Source organism: Antedon bifida, chromosome 6 (assembly GCF_963402885.1).
Source record: "Antedon bifida chromosome 6, ecAntBifi1.1, whole genome shotgun sequence".
Classification (NCBI taxonomy): domain Eukaryota; kingdom Metazoa; phylum Echinodermata; class Crinoidea; order Comatulida; family Antedonidae; genus Antedon; species Antedon bifida.
The window spans coordinates 1,869,443-1,881,693 of NC_136231.1; the positions used below are offsets into that span (position 1 = coordinate 1,869,443).

At 31.3% G+C, this 12,251-nt stretch overlaps 2 protein-coding genes across 2 annotated transcripts in view; both read left to right on the forward strand.

The window, feature by feature from the left end:
* The first annotated feature begins 1,248 nt into the window (after window positions 1–1,248).
* LOC144844967 (adhesion G-protein coupled receptor G6-like) overlaps window positions 1,249–12,251 on the forward strand; it is a 150,691-nt gene continuing 139,688 nt past the window's right edge. Inside the window, exons 1-15 of the mRNA XM_078702082.1 lie at window positions 1,249–1,261; window positions 1,361–1,423; window positions 1,632–1,703; window positions 1,876–1,947; window positions 2,252–2,422; window positions 2,633–2,839; window positions 3,331–3,368; window positions 3,649–3,789; window positions 4,073–4,385; window positions 4,544–4,725; window positions 5,288–5,431; window positions 5,670–5,785; window positions 5,975–6,240; window positions 6,359–6,425; window positions 7,366–7,917. Coding sequence (XP_078558208.1) covers window positions 1,249–1,261; window positions 1,361–1,423; window positions 1,632–1,703; window positions 1,876–1,947; window positions 2,252–2,422; window positions 2,633–2,839; window positions 3,331–3,368; window positions 3,649–3,789; window positions 4,073–4,385; window positions 4,544–4,725; window positions 5,288–5,431; window positions 5,670–5,785; window positions 5,975–6,240; window positions 6,359–6,425; window positions 7,366–7,897 — 2,397 coding nt within the window. The 3' untranslated portion in view covers window positions 7,898–7,917. The remainder of the gene's footprint in view (window positions 1,262–1,360; window positions 1,424–1,631; window positions 1,704–1,875; window positions 1,948–2,251; window positions 2,423–2,632; window positions 2,840–3,330; window positions 3,369–3,648; window positions 3,790–4,072; window positions 4,386–4,543; window positions 4,726–5,287; window positions 5,432–5,669; window positions 5,786–5,974; window positions 6,241–6,358; window positions 6,426–7,365; window positions 7,918–12,251) is intronic.
* Window positions 10,513–12,098, forward strand: LOC144845121 (uncharacterized). Its single transcript, XM_078702275.1, has 4 exons — window positions 10,513–10,649; window positions 11,024–11,149; window positions 11,300–11,406; window positions 11,872–12,098. Exons 1-4 carry the CDS (start codon window positions 10,582–10,584, stop codon window positions 12,012–12,014), a joined length of 444 nt encoding a protein of 147 aa, XP_078558401.1. The 5' UTR covers window positions 10,513–10,581; the 3' UTR covers window positions 12,015–12,098.

The window sequence follows — 12,251 nt, forward strand, 5'->3', positions numbered from 1 at the left end:
CTCGGTCGTACTCACAAGGAGATATAAAGACTACTAGGATACCATCGTGGGGTGATTTCTGCGTTACTCTTAACTATTATTTGAGTGATGAGGAGAATACATTAGACATTTACCATATTTTGAATAATCATCATAAGTGGATTGGAGAGTGTAAATACATAAGTACCGAATGGCAGCAATGTCATATCAGCTTCACTACGAGCAATAATTCCGATCTGAACTATGTAAAATTCCATGGAGAAACATTTACAAACATTGTAGCTATTAACAACGTTCATATCAATAAGGGAAGATGCCAAGGTAAGTCGTACTATATTGTAGTGGAAATTATTTATTTACCATACAAACAAAACAAATCAACCAATACAACGATGCCCACGACACAAGTAGAACAAAAATTACACTTATAGCCATAGGAATTTAGTTCCCTTTTTGTATTTCCTGCCACTTACGTTGTTGTTGTTTTTGTGTTTATTATGTTTATGGCAAGACATAATAATAATAAAATAAAAATAATGCCAGTGCTATTACATTTCTGAAACCTACATCAATCTAAAGTATGTATGATAGAGGGTACGCGAGCGAAGCCCACGACGGATATCTCGAATATTAAGCTTTGGCGTATTATAATGGAAATTGTCAAAGCGGACGCAATGAGATTTTGAAAAACACTCATATTATATATACTGGGTATATCGTTTAACTTAAATTCGTTTTAATTTGTTTGAACCTAATTTTGCGCTTACTTACATTTATAGATTTGTATTTTGGTTACACACAACACTTACAACAATGACAGGCAATAACAATTTCTTACCGTATATATGACCTTACATTTTTTTAATGAATTTAGATTCACCTGTTACTACTACAACAGACTTTCCTACTACCCCGATGATGTCTACTACCTCAAATCGACCTGGTGGTATAGTTTCAGTTGGTAAGTTGTTTAACCATGTATCCTAAAATAGAAAAGATTAAAGAAAACTTTGTTTGAAGTTTGATTCATATTTTATGAAATAAATAGTATAAGTAATACGTATTATGAGACAAAATGTATATTCGAAAGGCTATTAATAATATTACTCTACACCGATACTTTCATTGTTTCTTTGTTTATTCACAATTACAATTACATTTACAACAAAAACAACACCCAACAGTACACCAAAAAGAAGCGAGTGCTTGTCAGTTTGGTTAATATTATTTAAATGCATCTACATGTACATACAACATACAACAAAAATTATGTACAAAAAAAGTACAATTGTCGATTGCAGATCCCTTTATAGTACTTTAAGATACGACGTTCTATATAGATATATTAATAATACTATTGTTTTTTATTCCACTACAACAGTCTTTCCTACTACCAAGGTGATTTCTACTGCCTCAAATTCACCTGATTATACTACATCAGTCGGTAAGTTAAGATTGTGTTGAACCATAGGCTACACAATACATTTCAGTTTCCTGGTTCGTGTTTCGGTAGTAAATTAACAAAAAATAAAGATAGGTGGTTCTATAAATGTTTGAATTTGTTCGTGTTTCTGTAGTAAATTAACAAAAAATAAAGATAGGTGGTTCTATAAATGTTTGTAATAATAATATTGTTGTTGATTCCACTACAGTAACTACAGACGATCCTACTACCAAGGTGATTTCTACTGCCTCAAATTCGCCTGATTATACTACTTCAGACGGTAAGTTAAGAAATTGTTGAACCATCAATCTTATTATTATTGCTATTACTCTAGACCTATACTTTACATTTCAATTTCATTGTTCGTGTTTCGGTTTTACATGTTTTTGTTAAAAGGATAGGTGGTTCTATAAATGTTTGTAATAATAATATTGTTGTTGATTCCACTACAGTAACAACAGACTTTCTTACTACCAAGGTGATTTCCACTGCCTCAAATTCGCCTGATTATACTACATCAGTCGGTAAGTTAAGATTTTGTTTAACCATTTATCCTATAATATACGTTCTTAATGATATTTCTCCACGTCTACACTTTACATTTCAGGATCTGTTTTTCCTCACAGATTGAACTTATGTTTTGTATGAATCTCACAGAAGGTATCAGGGCATGCTATCAGTACTAACTAAAGAACCTAATTAATTATTGAAATCTAACTGATCTAGTTTTTGTTCTTAATTATGTTTACGGATTATAAATACTGATTGTATTTTTTTAAAAATAAATGAAATTAAAATAAAAAAAGAAATTGTTCTGTATTCACACAGGTCCGTCAAGTGTAACAATAATAGATACTACCATAGCAACAGATGACTCTACTCCCACAACCGAAGAAGTTTCTGATACCACAACCGAAGAAGTTTCTGATACCACAACCGAAGAAGTTTCTGATACCACAACCAAACCATTCGAGAATGTTACGGTTACTACTCCATTCTGTAAGTTGAGAACTATCCTACTAAAATGAATACTTTATGTACTAAAGACTATCAAAGAACATCTACATAAATACATGTTTCTTGTGATAAAAAAAACCTAGTTATCAGACATTGTATATACCTTGGTCGTTTAACATTATAAGGGTGAGTACTAGAATAAAATGAAAAGTGTGTGTATCTCTACAATATAAACTTATTATACACATTCAGATACTACGCCACCTAGCATAATATGTCCGGACGACATAAAAACAACGAATACGACACCGTATTGGAAAGTACCAGATGCCAACAAAAATAATGTAAACTGCACTGAACAACCAAATAAAACATATGAAATTGGTTCTATTAATGAAGTTACGTGTATGCTTGAAGTCCCTGCTAGTAACACCAATTGCTCTTTTCTAATAATTATTCGTAAGTAAGACAATTATTATTATTATTATTATATTTTTACGGCAAAAATAATTAGTATTCTTCTTTACAAAATGTCTCAGGAATAGGTAACAGCGATCAAGTATTAGTTATTGTTGCGCTATTTGAATTCAATGTATCTTAAAGATGTATTGTCCCCCAAAAACATGAAAAATGAAGATTAATTAAATCAGACTTTGAATATCCAGCAGCCAATTTGACAATTTTTTTTCAGGTAAATACATTTTTTTTCGATCCAATTTTTGGTCAAAATGGATAACTAATATGTTACAATAAAATGGAATATTCAACAAAAATTTTTCAGGGGTCAATATATCTTTAACAAATTCTCAGATAAAAATGTATTACATATTTTATGAGGTACAACACAGTTTTATTTCATTTTAGTTAAAGATAAATTTAGGTACGATGTGAATTGCCACTAAATAATTCCTTACTATATATTTACCTATCTTACTATACTTTCCTTTTAGAATCTAATCTTTCTGTGAATATAACAAAAATCACAATGGTACGTACAGTTTTGTTTTAACAATCCTCAAGAATTGTTCTCATTGTTGCTGTAACACTCACAATTTTCAATTAATATACAAATTAAAAATCATCAATATTTAAACACACTTACAAAATAAAAAACTTTGCGTCTAGCCTAAAATTACCAGCAACAATTAGCTGAATTTGAAGTAACAAAAAATATATTATAATAATATGAAAAATAACAATGACAAATAACATTAAGATAAATGGGAATTTTATTTGATATTTTGTTGTTAAATATATGTTCTTTTCAGAACGTTACTGAAGATAATGTTGAACAAGTCGCTGTCGATCTTAAAGAGATAACAGACAGCGCTACTTTGCAATCTGCTGATATAATCGAAGTATCGTCAGGGATAGAAAACATTGTTGAACTTAACTCCACGAATGAGAATGTAGGTAGACGTTTCTTATATATTCGTTGTTTATAATTTGTTTTTCAATTTCCTGATAAATTTGCTATTAAAAAAATGTATTAAAATTTCATAAATAATTATCTATATACAGTAACTAGTATCCAAGATAATGAATGTCTTTTGAAATAACAAATTTATTTCTTCATGATGTCAAGAGTAGTGCAATCGACTACACTGCATACATTTAAAGCATTGATATGGATGGAATTTCCGAAATAAAAGAAATTGAAATTGAATTGAATGTCATTTGTATTCTCTTCAGGTTACTAAAGCTGTTATTAATATAATCGATAACGTTGTTGAAACAGTAGAAAATACTGAGGATCTCCCAGTTGAAACTATAGCGTCAATGTTGGCTTCACTTGAACAACAAGTTGCCACCGCTTCTAGAGATGGTCAAAATCTTACCGAAAAAGTTGACAATTTTGCTCTGGAAACTAAAACTTTAAATACGCAATTTCTAATGTCAGATGTCGTATTCATGGTTGATGGCACAGAAACAGTCACGTGTCTTGATGAAAGCTGCGAAGAGTCTGAAAGATCAATTAGGTTGGCTCAAAACGTCTTTCAAAACGGTAGGCCTTTACCAAATACTCGAGTTTAAATATATTATTGTAGGCATTACTATCGTAATTTTATGCTAAAATCGTAATTTTAGAGGTTTTGTAATCCCATGCGTAAGGAGTCTTGATTCGTTTTTTTTCTAACAAAGTCCCTAAACATTACTTTTCAGAAAAGCATATACATCTTAGCTTCATTGTGTATTTCAACGATGTACTATTTCCATCAAAAATAGTGAAGAAAACAAAGAATTCGACATCTCAAGTTATTCTTGCAGCAACCATTTACAATAATCTACCTTCTCATACTATGATGTCGGAACCAATGGTCAAACTTGTTTTTGATGTTCCTGAGGTATAACTTTTAATTTCAATAAGAATTTATGATTCGCTTTGTTCTGTAAACAGGGTTAAACTTAGATACTAGAACAATAATCTTTTACATTTAATTTTATTTTACATTTAATTTTATTTTAAATGATCAAAAGCAAGGGGTCAGTTTTATATGTATACAACCCAAAATAAAAATGACCACAGATTGTCTTGTAATAGATCATCGTGAATAGATAAAGTTTTTATGATTTGTAATATAGGTGTATTCATAAATTAAAAAGCAACGTACTGTATTCGGTTCTAAAGTCAAACTATCTGTAATCTTAACACGATTTGGAAAATCTTTCCTACGGACCGGAAAAAAAATATTGGAAAAGCTTTCATCCCACTGTTGTTTATGTCTATAATGCGTTCACAAGTCCAATCAGATGACGTCATGATCCATAAGAACATTACAATAATTGTATCGTCACGATTGTATTGCATTTGATTGTATTTTTAATTTTTGTTCATTTATCGTTCCTTATCGTCCTAGTATAAACGGGCCTTAATGCAATTAATATATCTAATCATTCACAATTTAGAATATGACAGAGGAAAATTCAACTTGTGTATATTGGGACGAAGCAATCTCCGAATGGTCAGCGTTAGGATGTAATAAAACCGACGAAAACGAACACAACATCACGTGCGAATGTTCACATCTAACTAGCTTTTCTGTTCTTATGGTAATTGTTTTTTGTTTGTTTTTTCTTTCCCTGGTATTCTCATATTAATGATTAATGACAATATATAATTCTCAAAGTCAAAGCCGACAGTGTTTCAATTATGTACTTATTTGATGTAATTGTTTAAGTTTAAATGGTAAATAAACACTAGTATGAGGTAGTTAGAGAAAGTTACAATGGGTTGTTATGTTACAAATTTCTTCTGCAGTAATACATGTATTTTTTTACTACAATTTAGTTGCCTAGAAATAGAAGTGAGAAGGTGAATGACGCATTGGACTTGATATCAACTATTGGTTGCTGGTTATCGATATGCTGCTTTACTATTACAATAATTACTCTATTGAGTACAAAGTAAGTTTTACTCTTCTTAAGGTATGACAAATTACAAGTTCAGGGCTGTTGACATTTAACTTATTGGAAGTACTAACTATTTATTTGTAGATAATTTGAATAACAACACTCTGTAATAATTCATGTCAAAGACAATTACGTACGTGTATTTCTTTAACTTGATACCAATGTCTCATTTTATTATTATAGAAAAATCAGAAATCGTCTGCCCCAAAAGATAATGATCAACTTATGTATCGCACTTTTGTGCTTGGATCTTGTATTTGTCCTGGGTATAGACACACCTGAAAAAGGAAGCAACTCCTGCATTGCCGTGGCAGCTCTACTACATTACTTCTTGTTAGTGTCGATATCTTGGACCTTAGTAGAAGCTATCAGTATGTACTTTTTATTCATCAAGATATTTGACACTCCTGGAAGTAAGTTTTTGTGGACAGCAGCAAGTTTAGCCTGGGGTAGGTTGAATTTGTTTTAAATAATTTAATAAATAAGCACTAATCCAGTTAACTCTACGAACGCGGTTATAATGAATTATAATAAAGTTATTAATTATAAGTTTGTGTTTTGTTACAGGAATACCATTGGTAGTGGTTGTTGTTTTGTCAGCGTCAGTTACAAACTTTTATACCAATGGAGATTAGTAAGTAGACCTGGACTTGAGAAAAACTAAAACTTTAAAGTTGTTTTTTTATTCCACCGCCAAACCAAAATGTTGAGGATATCTCAATCAATCAATCAATCAATCAATCAATCAATCAATCATCGACATTTTACGACTTCTAATGTGTTTGTACTGCTATGTGTACGGCTTTGATTACGACATCGAAAAATCATCCTTAAAATTATTTTTTTTTTTCATTTTAATTAAACAAATTATGAAACGATGCAAGCAGAATTGGATGACAATTTTGCCCTGTGTCAAAGAAATTGCAAAATAAAAAGTTTGTTTTAATGGTTATTAGTGAACAGCATATCCAAAATAGTAAATTGTGTAGGTTATGATTGGATGAACAGATAAAAAGACAGTGTTGAAAATTGTTTGTAATGGCGGCCATTCATTTGCAAATGTCACTTTCTAAACTAAACATTCGTCTATGCTTATTTATCATGAATCAATGAGATACAAAGTTATCTTAACAGAAAAGCAATTTTATTTAATAATAAAAACAGGTAATTTGCATAATATATAATTTAGGTGACTTTTGGGTCTCATTTTGGATATGTCATTCAGCACGGTACCATTGACCTATAATAAGCAATAAAAGAAACTTTTGCAATTTATTTGACTGTTTGGTCTAATTCTGCATGACGGTATTTTTCAGAATAAATGAATCTTGTATCAGTTAATAGGACACATTAGGCAGATAGTTTCATTTATTAGCGACATTTCGTTTTTCACATCTTAAACTGCGCGCCTATCGAGTAACAAGTAATTCTGCGCATAATGATGTTTCTGAGTATGCGCAGAGTGATGTTTCTATTCGACTGTCGCCGCGTAGTTAAGGTTGCTATTGTTTCAAAATTGGGAGAAGGAATTGAATTTTGAAAGGACTGTAATCAAGTTTCTTTTATTATTTCAGTTGCTATCTTAATGCTTCGATGTCGAAATTCTTCTTTGGATTTGTGACCGCACCTATTGCTGTAATTATTGGTTGCAACTTCATCATGTTTGTAATGGTGATTAGAAAGCTTTTCTTCCAAGCGCCAATCAGTGGTAGGATTGCTGCAACATCCAGGAATGCAAAAAGAAAAAGAGCCGCAAACGCAATGGCCATTTCACTGTTATTAGGTCTCACGTGGATGTTTGGTGTTTTTTATTTCGAAAAAATTGACCTAAAAGGGGAGATAGTATTTGTTTTTCTTTTTGTTTTATTGAACTCTTTCCAGGGGGTTGCCGTCTTCATTCTGTTTTGTGTACTACGAACGGAATGTAGACAGGTATGGCGATCCTGGTTTACTGCCGTAACAGGTTGTATCTCAAATGTTCCGCCTCAATGTAAGTCGATGACGGTGTCTGATAGACGACAAGGAACTCATGATACGGTGGTGAATGATATTTCACTTTCGGCTATCCCTTCCACAAGTAAAGCTCTGTCTACATTAGCAAACTAGTTTAAAAAAAAAAGTGTGATGTGCCCAAATATGGTAGAGATATTCCCAAATATGGTAGTGATATGACATCATCATGTCCATGGGCACATCACATTTGTGTCACATAAAGTTTGATAGTGTAGACAGGGCTTAAAAGAGTTATTTAATAAATCATAAGTTATTTATTTATTTCGATATCAAACTTAATTATACACGTACAATATACCACAAATATACGTATGCTAATCGATTACACTTCCCTCTATCTTTGTTTTTCATCAAACATTTTGATCTAATTTACAAAAAAAAGCAAATATTTATTTTGGGGTTGTTAATATAATCTTAATCTAATTAATGTTATTTAAATCTACCTTGCTGATCAGTATTTTTGCTATCGAATTTTTGTATTTTTTTATATTTTTTTTAATTGTTGATATTGTATTTGTAATTGTGATGATTTTTAAAGTATAAAATTAATTTTACAGTGAAATTGTTCCTGATAGGCTAATGCACGTGGTTTGTGAGCTAAAAAATGTGAGACAAAACGTAGACAATACACACCATAAATACGGCATGTAACTACAAATTTCGATAACACGGTTATACACCGTGCAATGTGTAACATAATAATATTCTTTACTAAAATGTTCATCTTGTATTATTATAAGGTACCTAATCTCCTTCCTATTTCATTGGTTGATTTCGTATCACATGTTTTAACAGTCATTATGTATATATACTCTATATTCCCTAAAAAAAAACAGATAACAGTATGCCTTCCCGCATATTCTTGTACACATTATATCGTCGCTTAATTTGCCCAATGAACTCAACCTAAACTTCATAATGTGTGGACGAATGTGTTACTTTACTTTACTACATTCAGTTAGTCAGGATTATTATACACTTGCATGTCGCCCTCTGAAGAAGTGATATGTTTTGCTGTGAACAGACAACTAACAAGGCCATATAGATGGCTGCAGTCGCGTGCTCAAGTTAGTGTTTACTGACCAACCGACCAACCGACCGACCGACATAGTGAGCTGTAGAGTCGCGTTGCACGCGACTAAAAACTATATAATGAATGTAATTACCGTTATAACTTTAAATAACGATCATAGTACATATATTTTAGACTTTATCTTGTTAATTGTAATCTTAATTTATCCTGTTAATTGTTATCTTATTGATCTTGTTAATTGTTATCTTAAAGATGTATTGTCCCCCAAAAACATGAAAAAATAAAGATTAATAAAATCAGATTTTGAATACGCAATTTCACAGTTTTAATAAAGTTATTCACTTCTGTAGAAAAAAAATCATCAAAAATAATTATTTCACTTATAAAAAGACAAAAGAAATGGTTAATTTCAACCGAAAACCATTTAGGTATATTTTGCTTTAAATTACATTTTTTTGGTGTAAAATGTTTTTTTTTTTGGATCAAGTTTTTGGTCAAAGTGAATAACTATTATGTGATATTAAAATGGCATATTCAACAAAAAATTTTTAGGGGGACAATATATCTTTAATTAATCTTGTTAATTACTATCTTAATTGTAATTTTAATGTGTTTTTTACATTGTTGTGCGTATATCAAAAATATTTTATTATTTCCATTTCCATTCAATGTACCAAAACTAAACTAATAATAAACTAAACTAATTTGTTAATCGTGTTTATATGATGTTTTTTTTATTTTAACAAATCCATATACATGGCTGCAGTCGCGTGCGCAAATTTGAGTTAGTGTTTACCGACCGACACCGGCCGACCGACATAGTGAGCTATAGAGTAAACTAAAAGACTAAAAATACCAATATTGTACTTTTTGGGTATATTTCACTATCAATTATTTATATCCATGGCATTGTATGCATTATTAGTCTATGCATATTCGTCTAATCTACGGTTTGTTCCATGTTCACCGTAAACTCCAATACGGAAATCGTGAACTACTTCGTTTAAAAACTAGTTTTGCTAGAATGCGATAAAGGTGGATAATACTCTATAATTGTCCAATCAACACATACTGTTTATTATTATTATGTCCTATAAAATGATAACAATACAAACACAATGTAACGTAATGTACTATACTTGCAATAGAAAAGGGGAAAATGTAACTTAAAAATAATGTTGGCATTATCTAAAAACGTTTCCTTATTTCCGCATTATGTGGTTACAAGAATTTTTTTCCCATTTTTTTTGTGGTCAAATGGCAACAATAACAACAATTTTTTGCTTGTTAAAAGCATGTAGTTGCTTTCCCAGCTGTCTTCTTATACTGTAAATACACAGGAACTCTCAATTTAAAGAATTGTGTATCATCTGAAAAAAGCATTGTTACCTTTATGACGTGGAAAATGCGCAATCAATCATAACTCATAAAGGTTCGATTCACGCGAATATATTCGCTAATGCACAAGATGGTTAAAGGGCGAGAAAACCTTAATTTGGAAAGGTGTCTGACTATGTCACATACTAATAAAAAAAAACGTTCATAACAAAACAATCAGGAAACATAACATTAATATTTACGCTCCAACTGAACAGACGGATATTGTAATAGCCTATTAAACTTATTACTAAGGTAAATGTTACGTGTACGTCAGTGTTCAGTGGTATTTGCAGTTTGTCGGAGTACTAAACGAATAAGTGATAAAGAAAGACCTTTCAACAAACATCTTTTCAAGAAAATCCTAATGAATTTGTTTGTGTTGATTTTGTTGTCAATTCCTCATGTAATTATGTCCGTACCTACGGCAGGACGGTGAGTTTTTTTTTTTTTTAGTAATTTTTCTTAAAATATGTCTTCGTTCATGCAAAGTTAATGTTACAGTACTTAATTTGTTTGGAAAGAATCGATATTTTTTTTACACGAAAGACAGCGACCGATACAATGTCTTCTAGAAGTTGTGTAAATATCGAGTTTGCGTATAGATAGTTTGATGTTCATTGAATAAATATTAATAACTATTGTCAGATTTGCTTAAAATAGAAATATTGATGGGTAGCGAATTTCAGTTTGTAACAACTGCACTCTCTGCTGCTGCAAAATCTATAATGAATTTGAGCAACGCATAGCAAACGCATTGACAATGTGAAAACGAATAAATACTGTTACAAATAATTACTATTTTTTAGTCCTCATGTGTGTTCCAGAAAGGTTTCTGATGTGCATTCAGTGAAAGTTTCTTATTCCATCTCTTATTCAACTCTACACTATTCATATTGTGGTTTGTTTGGTTGGGGTCGGTGTACAGCATACAGGTAAACAAATCTAGTAAACTACAGTAGTTGAGAATAGTAATGAATAATGAATGTCATTATTACTATCAAACGGTCGTTGCTACTGCTGCAGCTTCTGCTGCATGAAGATCATTTATTTAAAAATTGCGATTTTAATTTTAATTAATTTAGGACTGCATACCGTAGGAAATATCGCGAGGAGTACCGCACGACGTACTCAACGAACTATTTTTGCTGTAGCGGTTGGGCGGAGAGTGGAAATGGGGGTTGTTCAATTCGTAAGTTTACTTTCCTATTCTATTATTGTACAAAGACTTTAAATTTCTTGGATCTGTGAATAACTAAGCAAAATTATGCATGAGGTCGTGACGTATAGTCAGCAGCCTTGCTTTACGTGTCGATTTCCTATGTTTGTTGTTTTCTTTTTTATTAAGTAAGATACTGTAGGAATTATTTAGTGTGTTACCAGCATCACAGTCGAACTTATTTAACTTAGAAAAAAAGACCATGGATAGCATACGTCACTGTAGGCTATTTCAACGAACTATGTGGATTCTGTCTGGGAGCATACTGAGTTCAGGTTCCTAATTGTAATCTACTATTGTTTCGGTTAATTGTTTTTCTTTTCTCGCGTTAATGTTTCATGATTCTACCTATCCAGCTGTAAACTTAGTGTAAAGCTGACAGACTTTTGTGTCAATTTTAGAAGACACACATATCATTACAATTGTACTTTCTGATAGCTATTTGTAACCCTTCGTGTAAGAATAACGGCCAATGTGTATCACCCAGCAACTGTGATTGTCCAGATACATATACAGGCAGCAGATGCGAAATTGGTAAGTGTCTAAACACAAAAAATATAGCATTCACAAACTCTTGGTAGATATTTTAGACACCTAACACCTAATAAAACCAATTTTCCTATGCTAGATTTAAAAATAAATCCATTATGTTGTTAACAATTACTGTAGGTGATATATTTTCGAACAGATAGGCACCAAATAATGGTAAATAATGTCGATTTTAGAGTGAACCAAAAATAATTCCTATAGATATTTAATGAAAACGACTTAAGCAAAATCCACACTTTATGATTTTTTTTTCATAAACTAGGGTCTGA